The following is a 15,100-nucleotide window of genomic DNA, read 5'->3' as shown; positions in this document are numbered from 1 at the left end:
AAAGGCATTTCACATGCTTTATAAATATTTTGTTTGTTTACAGTGTCTCTTTCATTATGCATTTTTCTGCATGCTCAGTGTTCTATAGGGAAGTGCACTGTAACATAAATAGTTTCAGACTGGCCACACAACATATAACTGTTTTTGGGTAACGTTGAGAGTTTGTCCTTCCATTAAATGTAACCCCAAATCCCATTATTTTCTCCTGCAAGGGAGACTCCAGGATTTCAGCCATGAAATGCAATCCTATTAAGGTCAATTTAACCCCAGTTCCGAGGAAGATAAGTGGAGTTCCATGTCTGTTCTGTCGAAGCTGGGGGTTCCCAGAGTGCCCATCACCATAGTATCCAATGCCCGAATGCAGCAGAGCTCTTTTAAGCATATGTTTAAGTGCTTTGCTGAATCAGGGCTTAAGCCCTTAATTCATGCCACCATAGTATCTGAGCCCCATGTTGCACTTTCAAATGAAAACTTTAGAAACAGAATCCCCAGCTGCTCCCTTGAAAGCTCAGCCAGATTCTCAGCCGGTGTAAATCAGCCTATTGACTTTGGCAGAGGTATGCCGATTTACACCAGCAGAGGTTAGGCCCAGTGTTTATTATTTTATGGATTTTTTTCCCTGTAAGGGCTTTAATGAGTCTGGGGCTTTGTACTTTGACAATACTTCCCTCCCCCACATTGCGCTGTGTGCCCATGGTCTGCCTTGCTGCTGTGTTCATGTCCCAGAAAGGGCTGCATTTCAGCAATGGGGAAAGCAAAGCGTGTGTTAGGGTGTAATAAAATCCTGTTGTTAGTAAAGGAAGGTCCTTAGAATCTTGTGGCTTTGATGGTGCAAAAGAAGTGTTTGGCATTCAGACTCCCTTGAAGAATTCATTTGGGCTGTGGAATTTTCACTCGTGCAAGTGTAGTTAATGTTCTAATTTGGGGGGCTGTCAAATCTCACAGTGGAAAAAGTACCACTCTTCACTTATACATAACACCTTTCATTTAAGGGTCTCAAAGCACTTTGCAGAGGGCAAGCATCATTGTCTCCATTTTATATGGGAAAACTGAGGCACAGTGACAAGAAATAGCAATCAGTAGCATTTTATGTTCTCTCCATAAAGTCCTTGATCTGGAATGGATATGACTGAGGAGACTTGTTTGAGTGTGCTTGATGCAAACCGAACAGTTTGAGTGTTTGCTTTTTCTGTGAAATTGCTTTTTACTTTAACACCACAGAAGATTTTTTCCCCCATCCTTATAAAAGAGAAAGGGAAGAACTGAATGGTTGAATAAAAGAAGGTTCAAGCTGTAATTCACTAAAGAAAATACATTTCTTCTTTCTTTATAGATCTACTACTCCTTTGAAGATTGTCTGTAGAGAAATGATTCTTCTCACTTTACTGTTAGCAAAACTTTCTCATGTTTTCCCCATTCCTTCCTTGTGCTAAGCGGGTACTTGAAAGATTCAGATACAGAATCCACTTAGGGTACAAAATGAACAATAGAAAGTTTCAGAACTTAGAAAAACAAAATCCTGCTGCGTGCCTATATAAGAACTGTGACTTCACACTGAAGTCTAAAAGCAGCCGGAGGAGGGTGTGGGGGTGGGGTGGGGGTGTGTGGGGGGGTGTAAATGCATTGGTAGATTTTGGTAACACTTCTGTTGTAAGCTTTCAAAAGGTTTTTAGTATTTAATTGTATTCAGACCTCATTGCCACAAGGCATCATTTAGGCCAAGAGAACTGGACATTTATAGGGATAACAGGAATATATGAAGCTGGGGACTTGATTCTGCAAGATGCTGAGCACTCTGGTCCCAATCCTGCACAGCATTTAAGCACACTCAGTGTAGGAAGTGCTGTGCAAGATGGAGTCCAGAGTACTCTGTATGTTGCAAGATTGAGCCCAGTAATTTAAAAAAGTCGTAAATAATAGACCTTCATGCTTCAGGACATAAATCACCCTCTAACTATAGAGGGGTTAGTAGGAAACTGTCCAGTGGGAAGATTATCCCATAACCATTTACTGTAGGATTTCTTGCCCCTTTCTCTGAGGTATTTGGTACTGGCCCTTGTCAGAGACAGGATATGAAACTACTTAGACCACTGGTCTGAGACAGTCTGGCATGTCCTATGAGCTGATGTGTGTTGTTGTCTAACAAATTTAATAGATTTTTTTTTTACTTTTACAGGTTGATATCCTTATTATGACTGAACCCTCTTCGGGGAGGTGGGTGTATTTCGACACAGAGATCACCAATAGCAGTGGCAGGATATCCTACAACATACCCAAACAGAAGAGGCTTAGAGTTGGCGTGTATCCCATCAAAATGGTGGTTAGGTAATGTTTTCAGATTTGAATGCTGGATAATTAAGGTGTGGGATTCCCTAGTACAAAGAGAGTTATGCCATAAAAAAACAAACAAACAACCTGCATTTAGCATGAGTGCCATTCTTCAAACGGAGCAAAGGCACTCATTGTTTGTCCACAACGCTGAGCAAAGTTATTGCTCTGGAGACGTTTATTCCACCATCGTGGGCTCAATATGCAGAAAAAGAGACAGTGCTTTTAGACAATACGGGCCAAATGATGGCCCTTGTCTGGATGGAGAGGGCATTCAGAGCTCGGCCACATATCTGTTCCAGCTGTGGAAATGGGTGCTGCTGTGTGGATAGACAGAGGGAATGGGGGAAAATATCAGTTAAAGGGGTTGACTGTGGGGCTATGATCAGGATATCTACACTGGGAGGTGGGACCTCTTGGCAAATCCCCACTGAACAGATGTGTTAATTTGATGTACTCAGGGGCGGCAGTTCTGAAGATGAGCAAGGCAGTCAGCTGCGCTGGCTCTAGTGAGGATGGGCGGAAGCAGAGGAAAGGGGGTTACTTAGGTTGCAAGCTCCTTGGGGCAGGAATTGCTGCCTTGCTGTGTTTTGTACAGCATGTAGAGTAGCGGGGTCCGTGACTGGGGCTCCTAGGTGCTACTGCAGTACAAGTAATAACTGGCAACACACTACACATGTGATCGCTAGCTGCCATCTCAAACCATGTTTTTTTAATTAATGCACATAAGGGGGATGATGTGCTTTTAGAGGGATGAGTCTCCTGTTAATTTTGCTTTCTAGACCGAAGGCAGACTTGGTTAATTGCTAAGAGTAAAACTAGTCAAAGTGCTTTATGGTATCACAAAGCCCTCACTAGCAGGGAAGCCTCCCCTGGGCTTCGTAATGGTCATTCACATCACGTGAGTCATCACTACAGATTTGAATAAGATACTGGAGAAAGGATGGTTTTGTGGCCACGGTAGTTCTGCCACAGACTTCCTCTGCAACCTTGGAAAAGTCACTTCATCTCATTTTGTGTCCATTTCCCAGTGCTTCCTTTCCCCAACCCTTTGTATGCTTTGCCTATTTTTATATTAAACATTTTGGGGTAGTGAGTCTCATACAATGCCCAGCCCAATGGGGCCCTGATCTCGGCTGCAATGTATAGACACAGCAGTAATACAAATAATAACAGCCAGTAAGACTCCACTAACTAGAGTTTAGTCTGGTAAATGCAGGGGATCAGGTCCATCTGAAGCAAAGGTGTAGCTTGGGTAATCCAGAGCCTGCTTGTGGGTGAGGCTGGGGTGAAGGGATGATCTGTATCCCTCTGGGTGGTGACCAGTTTCTCCTGTTGAAATGGATAGTGAAGGTATTGCCTTGTTCCAAGTCTGCAGTTCAGTTCATCTGTTGATGTCAGTCTGACTGAAGGAATCACTTTAATTCTGGAATCAGTGCCATGCTTATTTTAAATTGAAAAACACAAGCCTTAAAGCAACAATTCAGTGAAGTGAAATCAATTGACTCTCTCTTAGCTCTCAAGAGTTTCATGAAAAGCCCTCTGCTGAGTCAAGCATAAAGAGGAAAAATGTGTGAAATAAAATTAATCTGCCTAAGTGCATGGATGGGGGCAGCTGTGCTTCTAAAGCTTTTTATGTTTAGTCAGAAAACTGCTAAATGCTTTGACATAAAGTTTTAATTTAATACTCCACTTTGGAATTAAACTTCATGCCCACTTGGGAAATAACTTGCAGATTCCACTAAACGTCTCCTCTAAAAGAAAAATGGAATTAAAGGTGTCCTCGCAGCTAATCAAATGGAAGATCGCTTTCCAATTCCACATATATATTCTCTTAATTAATAATAATTCCATTGTAGAATAGCAGGCAATCAATTTGAGAAGATAGGGCCGCTTAAAAACAAATTAACGTCTCTTCTGGGAAGTCTGCAGTTTAAAACGTTGCAACTGACTCAGGAGCCAGTCTCCTGCTTCCCTGGGCCTTAGATTGCAGGTTTAGTATGCTTCACGCTAGAATGAAAGTAGTTATTACTTCCTCACCCTTAAATGGTCATGCCTGGACCTGACATGTGATGCGGGCACATTTCCAAGCAGAAATCCATCCTGCAAGATGTTGCCAGTAACACCAGATATAATTTCCCCTATAGCTGTAACATTCACTGTGACAAAGTTGGGCAGGGCTTGGGTCAGAGCTGCAGAGCAACACGATTCATATGGCAGGAAAAGGTAAGGGAATTGTGGGATCTCTGCCCCTGCCTTTTGCGGGTGTCCTGAGAGCTGCGCTCCCGTGAAAGAATACTCGATGAGTAGAAGCTTGCAGATGCCAGAGCTCTACATGAGAAAAGCCACGTAGGGAAGTAGGCACCTCGTGTTTGAGTTCTCCCCTTTTGTGAATTTGTTACTCTTCTGGGCCAGCATTTTCAGCACAAGAAACCGGGATAGAGGGATGGTCAATTCCTGTCCATTTCTGTTGCACAGTAAGGTTGACTTTTTGCAAGTATGCACAGTGAGAGAAGTGTACATCGCTTCTCCCCATACACTTGTGGCTGCCCGATATTTTTATGTTGCTTTAAAAAACCCAGGGTAATTTTTATTTCTAATGTTGCACAAAAGGGACAAAGCCTAGAGGGCTTTATTGTATTGTCAGTGATTTTTTTTTGCCTTGCACTGCTTTAATTAGATTTATGCAAGTCTCACTGTTTTAGCCCAGTGGACTTGGAAAATTAGCTTCTTAAAGGGTCTCAACACCTTTACTTTGTGGTTCAAACTGGAAACAGGATAGTAAGTCCCATTAGGCTTGTGGAGCCCTGAATGCCTTGCTCCAGACAGACATCATTTCTGGTTTTCATTGTAATTCACAGAGTTTGAGTTCTGATGCTTCGCTTTGTTTTTCTTCTCCAGGGGTGACCAGAGCAATGCAATGAGTTACCTGACTGTGCTTCCCCCGGGAATGGAGTGTGTGGTGTTTAGCATTGATGGCTCCTTTGCAGCGAGTGTCTCAATCATGGGTAGTGACCCTAAAGTTCGAGCTGGGGCTGTAGACGTTGTCCGGTAAGGGACACATACACATTAGTGTTTTTGGAGTCCCTGCCTCATCCCTTTTTAACAAAGGGGATCAAACTGGAAGCAAGAAATAATAGATTGTTCATAAAGCCCAGACTTCTTTGCAGATACATTTTTGTACCATTCAGACATCTAGCTATACCTGATTTGCACAGAAATTTACACATTTTATAGCACTTAGATGTTTGGTGCAATTTACCGTGCAAATCGTAAGTTAAAGTTAAAAGGCTGCCCCTAGGAAACCGGGCCTAAAAGTGTATGGAGTCAATAGATAATTTTCCATTTATTACTCTGATTATCAAAAAGGGTGGTGAGTTATTGAAGGATTTTATGCTATAATGAATTTTAATCCTGAGTCCTGCTGTACCTTCCGGATGTAAAGTACTGTGAGAATAAGTTCTAAGAACCACTTAATTCCTTCACTTAAGAAGTCAGTTAATGCTGCACTGGGCGAAGAATTGGTGTCTATCATTTTAAACTCAGAGCCCCTTGAGCCCTCCTGAAAATGGAGTGATGAGCATCACAGCTTCCCAGGCTGTAATATTGCTCTTGTTGAGGTCAAAGGCAAAATTTCCATCCGTTTCAAGGACAGCAGGACTGAATCCACAGGGTGCAGAATATTGAAGATAAAATACATTTGGAAATATCCCCGGTGTTTTATACAACAGTATTTGCACAAGTCTACCTATTGCTCTTCCCCGTTCCTCTTGAGGCATACAAATTATTGCATGAACGCACCAGGATGTTAGCTATTAAAATCAGAAACCTGACCCCATCCCAGCTAGCCTTTTACCTAGTGAGAGATTATGCCTGGCTTTTCTTAAATTGTCACCATGTTCAGCAAAGATGTTCGTTAAGACTAAAGTGGATAGTGACTTCTCCCCCGTTTTCCACTCTCCCACGCCACTTTTGCTTCTGACAGACACTGGCAGGATCTGGGATACCTGATCATCTATATCACTGGCCGTCCTGATATGCAAAAGCAGAGAGTGGTCTCGTGGTTATCTCAGCACAACTTTCCTCAAGGGATGATTTTCTTCTCGGATGGGCTTGTTCATGACCCACTACGACAAAAAACTATTTTCCTCCGGAATCTAATGCAAGAGGTAACAGAGGCTGTTTTGCACATATTGAATCAAATGAACAGTTGCTGGAAAGTCAGATCTCTATTGTCATTGCCAAAGGGGAGGGTCTCTCCCCCTTGGAAGGAAAAGACCATTGTCCATTACAAAGTATTTTGTTGTATCTTGGTTTCCTTCCTAAGATTCAGATGCAAAGAAGGCTGCTCTGCCTTCTGAGGGTCTTGGATCAAGGCTATTCATTTTGATGATGCATATAAATAAATCCAGTAGCTATGTACAGTACAAGGTCAAATGTGTGTAGCCAAGCTATTGTTCTGATTTAAGAGAATCCAGCCATCATGATGTCTGATAATTGCTGCACCCTTCCATTTGCTAAAAGTATTAATTATGAAGAATCAGGAAAAATCCAGGCTGAGTTTGATAAGCTTCTGGTCCCTCAGGGTCATGGTTGAAGCACGTTGGAGGAGTGACGGAAGGGTTAAATTTGCTATGTAGCTACCTCTGCCTCATAATTTTCAGTTACCTGAATCTGGCAACAAAACCTTCACTTTTATAAGACAAATATGGAGGTCTTTTGATTCACACTAAATTCCATTCCTAGTGCTGTGATTGCATAAAATCCCCCAAAACTAAGGATCTTAGTTGCTACAGGAAATTATGCTGATTTCTCAGTAGGGAGCAGATATGAGGACAGACTAGGGTTATGTTGCTTTTGAGAACCTGGTCAGTCATGTTTATGGTTTGGATTCACATCCAATGGGAAAATGTGGCTCATTTTCACTCGTATAAATTATGGCTGTTTATCACCTCTGAAGATCAAACTTCCCAAGTACCCCCTGCTCATACAGACCTTCCGAATGGAAACATTATTTTTATTGCAATTCTTGTTCAGCTTCTAGAAATAAAGGGAGGGTTATTCTAAAAGGCCTGTGGGAGTTAAGCACCCAACTCCTATTGGCTTTCACACTAATCCCAGCAATTACTTAAAAACACAGTCATCTTACCACTTTTACTGGCAAGAATTCTGCTGTGTTTTTTTTTAACAACGGCAAGTTTATAAATTTGGGTCAGTAACATGAGTTTATCATCACAAATAAAATGCCTGCTATAAGATTTATGGGTCAGCCATTCAGAGCATGTGCAATTAAAACAATATTTGCCTTGGTTCTTTCAGTGCTACATCAAAATTTCTGCTGCGTATGGCTCAATGAAGGATATTTCTGTGTACAATGTTTTGGGTCTGTCGCCTTCCCAGATCTACATAGTTGGACGTCCGACAAAGAAATACCAGACTCAATGTCAGGTATGTAACTCTTGCTAAAGAGTCAGTGTCTTTTGGGACATGCACAGCAGATGAAAAGTGAAGATAAATCTTGACTGTGGCCAGGGCAGCACAAGTCCTAGAGAGGGCATTTTCACTTAGGAGAATGGGTCAAAAGGCTTTTAGCATCTCAGGAGTGCCGGTTGCTTGGCAGATGCACATACAATATATGGCCAAATGGAAAGAGCAAGTTAAGATACACAGCTATAATGTCTTCAATATTGGCATCTTCTAGCCTAGTGGTCCAAAATTAATCATCCATGTGTTTTCATCAGGAGTGTAGTCACTCTAAAGAGGGGGAAGGGGGTCTCAGTTTTCTTTTTACCCTTGCTCTGATTCTCATGCAGCTCTGCTGCTGAACTCATGGGGAAAGAATGTTACCCATTTGGGCCCTTCTTGTGCTTTAGTATGAAAGGACAGCTCCCAGAGAGGAGCAGGATCCCGCCCTCATTAGAGTAGAGTACTACAAACGAAGTATGAGGAGATAAGTGCAAGTGGTAGAAAGGCCATTTTGTTCCCTCCATCTCAGAGAGTCTGGCCTCTCATGACCTTGACTTAACTAGTTACACTGAAGTTGGAAACATCACTCCAGAAAGGAGGCTGTTGTGAAGGAACCACATAGCTGTGCCTAGTCAATACACAATACTTGTCCATTAGCTGGCATGAAAGCAGCACATGCTGAATGCTTCACCCCCACCCCCAAGATCATGTTTGCTGGGAGTCTGTCTGGCCACCATTCCAACCAGGCAGATTGCTCATTGATGGGAAGCCTGCTTACATGAATCATTAATGTATAGTGTTTTTCTCTTTCCCTCCCCGATTCCAGTTCCTCAGTGAAGGTTATGCGGCGCACTTAGCCTTGCTGGAGTTCAGTCTCCATTCACGGCCCAAGAAGAACAACTCCCGGATGATCTTGAGGAAAGGAAGCTTTGGCCTGCACTCCCAGCCCGAGTTTCTACGGAAAAGGACTCACCTTCGCAGGACTATGTCTGTGCAGCAGCCTGACCCACCTTCGTCGAACCCCAAACCAGAGCGTGCCCAGAGCCAGCCTGAATCCGATAAAGATCACGACAGGCACCTGCCCCCCATAGCCTGGGTTCGAGGTGGGGTCCATAAATTTGAGTCTGCACCTTAGGAAGCATTGAGATATAAGTCTTGGGTGCCGGCCAATCAACCTGTAGGCATGGGGTGGGACACAACCAGAGGCTTCCTTGCTCTGGAATCTGCCTTCTTAAACCAAGTAGGGAACTTTGTTTGTTCCTCTTAACATACCTGTTTTAAAATCCCAGATCTAAAACTATCGCAAGTGCTTAACATCAAAACTGCAAAAATATGTCTTAGAATTTTTTTTTTACAATACACATTATAAAATGTGCAATAAGAGAAAAGCGGTAACAGGTTGATTTTACTCAATGGAAGATGCTTAAAGGAGTGACATCAGTTAACTAGTAGTACCTTTAAAAAAAGCATAAGCAGGTAAAATGAGTGAAAGAGAAGGCTTACGTTTTAAAACCCTAATGGCAGTATCAATTCCTGCTATACTCCTGAGAAAGTGTTATACACAGAAGGGAAGTGCAGGTGGAGTGGAATGTGGAAGGCAAACTCTTTGGGTGCCTTAAACCCAAGAAAATTTCCTTTGGCTTATGGTGTTGATGCATGTGCATCAGCTCAAGTTCTGATCTATACATCTTATAAGTGAGGTAGCTAGACTTAAAATACCTACTGGAGAAATCTACTTAAGAACCAAATCATAAACACTTGATGTTTTAAAAAAAAAAAAGTCTCTTTTCTGCAGTCTGAAGCACTGATGGTGTTGCTGTATACAAAGATCACACATTTTTCGTGGAGATTGGTGACTGTACGAATGTTTGAATTGCTCCAAGCACCAAGATGGGTTTGATGCTTTCGATATAAGACATGGATCCTTCTTAGGTAAGCTAAAAAACGCCTCTTCTGTAGTGTCTCCAGAATTTTACAATGGATGAAAATGAGTGATAAAATCATCACCAATTTTATATTGGTAATTTTTCCCTTGCCACTGCTGTTTAAAGAAACTATATGCTATGAAATTGTAGATGCAGTTTCTGGTAACAAAATCTTATTGCATTTAAAATACCCACATTTAAGCTTCATAGGAACTAGATGCTATGAAATTGCAGGTGCCAGTTGAAGTACTCATTTTCTAATTATCGAAAAATTCCGTTTAGATGTTCTCAGCTTAGTTAGAAGGATCTACTGGAGGCAACTGTGTGGGAATCGCCCTAAATGTTCACATTTCAGAGGTAAATATTGTAGTCATTTTAGGATAGAAGCAAAGAGCCAGATCCTGCAAATTCTTACTCAGTGATAACTCCTACTGAGCTGAATTCAGTAGAACTACTAAAACTTTTCAGGATTAGGCCCTAACATAAGCATGTTTTCCAATCTGCATCAGTGTTGTAAGTGCTCAGGAAAACCACCTCTTTAAGCATTAAAAACTGGTTTATGAGCCTGGGAGAGTTTAGATAAAGTTACCCATTTTTCAAGTCATCTCCATCTTGAATGCAGGCCAGATGCAGGCTCAAATGAGCCTATTAGTTATTGAGATATAGTATGTAGAAGGAATGCTCTGGGGAAATGACAATGAGGCAGTAGAGGGAAAATCTAAACGTGCATTATTTGAAGACCCCAAACTGCCAGAGAGGTTCTGATGGCTGATTCCTACCCAAGAAAGCAGCAAATCAGCTCTACTAATGAAGCACCTTAGGTACATTTCTGTATTTTATTCTGTGGGAGGAATGCCAAAGTTACCTGCTCTTTTGTATTACACTTATAATCAGTCCACATGCAAAAATTTAGCTTCATATTTCCTGAAAGATCTCATAGCATTTCACAATAAAATGAATTTTTCTCTTATCCCTGTTAAATTAAACTGGAGTTTTGAAGTTAAAGTTAAGACACTAAATGTTTTGCAAGCTCACACTACTTAGGATCGGGTACTTAAAGGTAACTGTTTTATTTATGTCCTTTGCTCAGTGTTTCCTTGGTGCAAGGTCATTTGGATATAAAAGCTAAATGTAAGATCTCCAAGAGCAACACTTAAAATAGTTTTTAGGTTTACAAATGTCTTTTTATGAGTAATGTCACAAGTCCTCTAACACACAGCACTTTAAACGGTTATTAAGTGTTCTGTCTTTAGCCTCTGTGTTCCTCTCTTCCACCCTCTGCAACCAGACTGAAATCACACCGGCTGCAGGGCAGGGCAGAAACTAGCTCCCTGCCCTAAACTGACTACTAGTATCGGCATGCATGGCTCCACAGACTTTAGTGGAGTCATGGCTGCTTATTCTCAGTGATGAATTTGGCTCCCTGTTGCTGCTCTAGGGGAAAGCAAAAGTAAGTAATGAAGATGGGTGGTTGGTGCTCAATCCCTATCTGATGCATCTCTTCTAACAGGTACTAACAAAATAATGCCCTCAGAACATACAGTAAAAAGCTTGCTCCAGTGATCTACATCTGACCACTAATGGTTTATAGATTCACTGCTTTATTGTCCTTGGAGCAGTTTTATTTGCTTGAGGCTGTGGTGATTGGCCTAATTGTTTTAGGCTCTCTTCACTGCAAAACCTCAGTGATACAGTATTTTTCAGCTTACTCCAAGTTTAATCGGGTAAGAGAGCATAAGACTTTTCAGATTTGTCTATTGAATTCCTAACAGTCATCCATCCGATGGGCAGAGCTAAAGAGGACATTGATTGTTTAGCTCAAAATTCCATTTTTTAAAGCAGCTGTGTGTTACGGCATGTACACTGCTGGTAATTATTGTGCCTGCTTTGCAATTCAAAGCTATTGTTGCTTTAGCTAACGTCTACCTCTATCAGCCACGAGGCTCCAAAACCAATTATCCTATACATTTATCTAATTCTCCTATTATATATATTTCTTTCCAGAATGAGATCTAGTTGGAATTGTGGGTCCATCATTAAGGGAAATGAGCCTGAAAGTTCTAACCATGTGTTTTTTTAACTTGAATTTTTCCATTAATACCTGGGTCTCTTGACTAGAAGCCATTATGCTGGCTTCTCCTAACAGTATAATAATTTAAGCAGTGAAATAAGTGCTAGTCTGTGTACATGATTACAATGTCAGCATTTTAAATGTTACTACATAGTGTTAGAATTCAGCTGAGAATAATTTAACTCCCCTACTTGGTTTCATGAGATACTGGAACTCATGTGGCCTTAGAATAATTCCAATATTGCTTATTGCTCAGGGATTGAATGTTTTACCCTCTGCTCACTGGTCCTCCAACTAAGCACCTTTGCAAACAATCCCACAACATATTCAGGTTAGAGGTTAATATTTCATACCAGCTGGAAACTGGGGTTCCAAAATTTCAGATTTAAAGCAATTGGGTTTTTTTCTGCTCTAGATTATTAGTCACTAAAATGGTGTCATCATTTCAGTGGGGCTGAGAGTATCAGTATGGTAAGAAGAATGAACTACCTAGGCCTACAAACAAATTATTATGTAATTGGAAATTTGGGAACCCAGCTGTATATTAAAACTCATACCTAACTTATGCTGTGTCCAGGTAGCTCTTTTGTGGAGGCTGACCTAGGCCCAATTATGTTAAATTGTCAATCCCTGTTATCTCCTAAAGCATTTGCTTCTTGCCAAATTGTTTACATGCTATGATTCATAGGTGCAGACTTTCCTAATTCAGAGCCTATTGAGTAAAGTGGAATTTCAAAATCAATTTAAGTCTTTGTTCAGTTTTGCTTAAACTTTCACCCAGGGGATTAGCAGTGCTTTTTAAAATCTCATTCATTAGCAGATTGGGTGTGAGTATGTATCAAGTTACTACCAGATGTCCTTGCACACACAAAACTATCTTGGTTGTGAATTAAGACATCAGTGGAAGTTTTGGATGCTCACAGAACACAGCTTGAGCACATAAATAATTTCTGCACCTTAGTGCCTCCTGACTGCTTAATATGGAAAAGCACAGTCTTCTGCCCAGGTAAACTGAGAGAGTAATTGGAAATGTAAAATATTTTAGTGAGGAGTCATAGCAGTCAAAGTTAAATGCACAAGTAAGGTAGGCTGTGACTAGGAACACTTATTTCTCTGCCAAGTTTATGGACCCAGTTTATTACTGTAAAAAAAAATCTGATTAACTAGCAGTGGTGGACTTATCTGAGCTATTGTGAAAAGACACCGTCATAGCTGTGGTGTTTGTTGTGCGTGTATGTATATTTACTGACTTAATAACAACCTTATGTGAAGTTTTGGTAAAGCTTTCACAGCAAATTTGTAACTAATATGCATTTTTTACAATGGCTGTTTGGTCTATTTTGTTGTCCTGTTAGGTAAGTTTTGGGGAAAAAGTAGCATTGTAAAGAGTGCAGAATATTCCACAGACATGCATAGTAATGGTAATCCAAATTTGATGAGTATGTCAGTAAGAAATGTTCAAGTACATGTTTGCCTACACTAGTGCTGTTGGAACAAAAATCTTCTTGCTTGACCAAAGTATTCTTGTTTATTCTGTGGCATGTTTTATATCTATCCAGCATACTATTTTGTTAGGTGTGGGAACTACACAGCATCCACTGTCCCTCTCTCTCTCACTGGGGTTCAAGAGTTAGCTGCCATTTTGATATGGTTAGATGAGAAGAAAAGCATTAAATTATGTTCCATTCTCCACTATTTAGTGCACAAAGCAGCCTTTTTTACACTAGAGAGTTCAGACTTTAGAAGATGGTATTAGTGAAGATACAGGGCCCCCCTCGTCTTATTTGCTACTGCTTTCAAAGTAGCTAGGACATATTTCAGGAGCTGTGGGGAGACAGAACAAGCCATATGCTAAGAAAGCTTAATTTGTTTCATTAAGCAGTATTAGCCACAATGGTGACACTGCTGTTAAACTCTCACACTCTTGGGGGCACAGGATGCCCTGCTTCCACTTTGCAAAAGTTTTGTGCCTATGCATCTCTTTAAACAAATCCAGTTGTGTGCTTTTAAAGCCAGATTATATGAAATAGCAAGAGCACTTTTCCTTATAAATAAATTCCCAAGTAGAAAAAAAGTTTGAGCACAAGACTAAATATAAAACAACTGGTAAAGAACAAGATTTCCCTGTAGTACAGCACTAAAAGCAAAAATGAGAAAGTAAAGTGACTGATACCTATAAAATCAACTCGCTGCTATTATGTTTAGTAATAGAGGTAAAGAAAAGTGTTTACATTATGTAGGATCATCTCCTCCACTGGCTTTTTCCTATTTAAGGGACTGAAAACTCTGAATATGGAGTCACAGAATTTCCATTTAGGTAGTGGAGAAATTAGGCATGTGGCCTCTTTTCACCCTGCCACCATAGCTGTTCCACAGGAGATTGGAGGGTGGGAGTGAGTTCTAAATACAGACTAGGGTGAGTATGATAACTTACTCATTTCCCAGGCTACACAGCAGCCAGAGATCCTGCTTGGAACACAGTGGAAGGGAGCTCCCAAGGTGGGGGGGTGGTGGTTAGGGTTAAAATGACAACACAGCTAACACTCCCCTTTTGGCTCAGATCCATGGGAAGGGGATGATGATCTGGCCTGTAATTATTTTAAAATTTGACAGTATTCCTTTAAAACTAGGCCTGCTTTTGGGACAGGTGGAAAAATTTGAGTTAGCCTCTCCTTACCCAGAAAAGCACTGGACCAGTAGTCAAGCTCTTGGAGCGTATTGACTGCTAAGTACAGGCAGGTTTACATGCAGAATGGAACAGGGCAGGTTTAAATATCGAAAGATACTTCTGGGTCTAGAAGGGTCAGGAATGGCAGTCTCATAGCAGAACCCCAACCCCAATGCACACTTATTTTTCTATTTATGTGGGAAAACAAAATGTCTACTTATAACTGAATCCTTGTAAGGAGACTTGAAATTGTACATGGTCTTTGAGTCTACAGTTTTACTAAGTGTATACTTTTAAATAGTGTGTCAGTGGGAAGGTTCTATCTATGGTGACAAATGTTTATATTTCTTATGGCTGCCTTGTAAAAATTTAAAAAAAATGTACAATAATGAATTTCTTAATATATTATGAACTAAGGAGTAAGATTTTTACAATTGGTCTAGATTTTGATGTGAGCTGGTTTTTAAAAATCTTATAAAAAGCTAGTCACTTAAATAAAAACCTTCTTTGCCTTTAAGTGGACAGCATTGTGGGTTTTTCTTTACATTGGTGTGGGAAAGTTCCTCAGGCATTATGCACCTGATCAACCTGTGCAGAATGGGTACACTTCCAAGACATACCGAAAGGTAGTTAGATACAGCT

General features: G+C 40.8%; 1 protein-coding gene across 11 annotated transcripts in view; it reads left to right on the top strand.

The window, feature by feature from the left end:
* PITPNM3 (PITPNM family member 3) overlaps window positions 1-15,100 on the top strand; it is a 357,658-nt gene that overhangs the window by 329,476 nt on the left and 13,082 nt on the right. For 9 of the 11 annotated variants that reach the window (XM_073315263.1, XM_073315260.1, XM_073315257.1 and 6 more), the window contains 5 exons: window positions 2,177-2,325; window positions 5,230-5,379; window positions 6,314-6,497; window positions 7,648-7,776; window positions 8,621-9,071. In XM_073315263.1, coding sequence (XP_073171364.1) covers window positions 2,177-2,325; window positions 5,230-5,379; window positions 6,314-6,497; window positions 7,648-7,776; window positions 8,621-8,929 — 921 coding nt within the window. In that variant the 3' untranslated portion in view covers window positions 8,930-9,071. Of the gene's footprint in view, window positions 1-2,176; window positions 2,326-5,229; window positions 5,380-6,313; window positions 6,498-7,647; window positions 7,777-8,620; window positions 9,072-9,589; window positions 14,961-15,100 lie in introns of those variants that run through there. The other 2 variants (XR_012155383.1, XM_073315258.1) reach the window with 2 other exon arrangements.

The sequence above is a fragment of the Lepidochelys kempii genome, chromosome 17, assembly GCF_965140265.1.
Source record: "Lepidochelys kempii isolate rLepKem1 chromosome 17, rLepKem1.hap2, whole genome shotgun sequence".
Taxonomy (NCBI): Eukaryota; Metazoa; Chordata; order Testudines; family Cheloniidae; genus Lepidochelys; species Lepidochelys kempii.
This window is presented reverse-complemented; position numbering and strand designations above follow the sequence as displayed.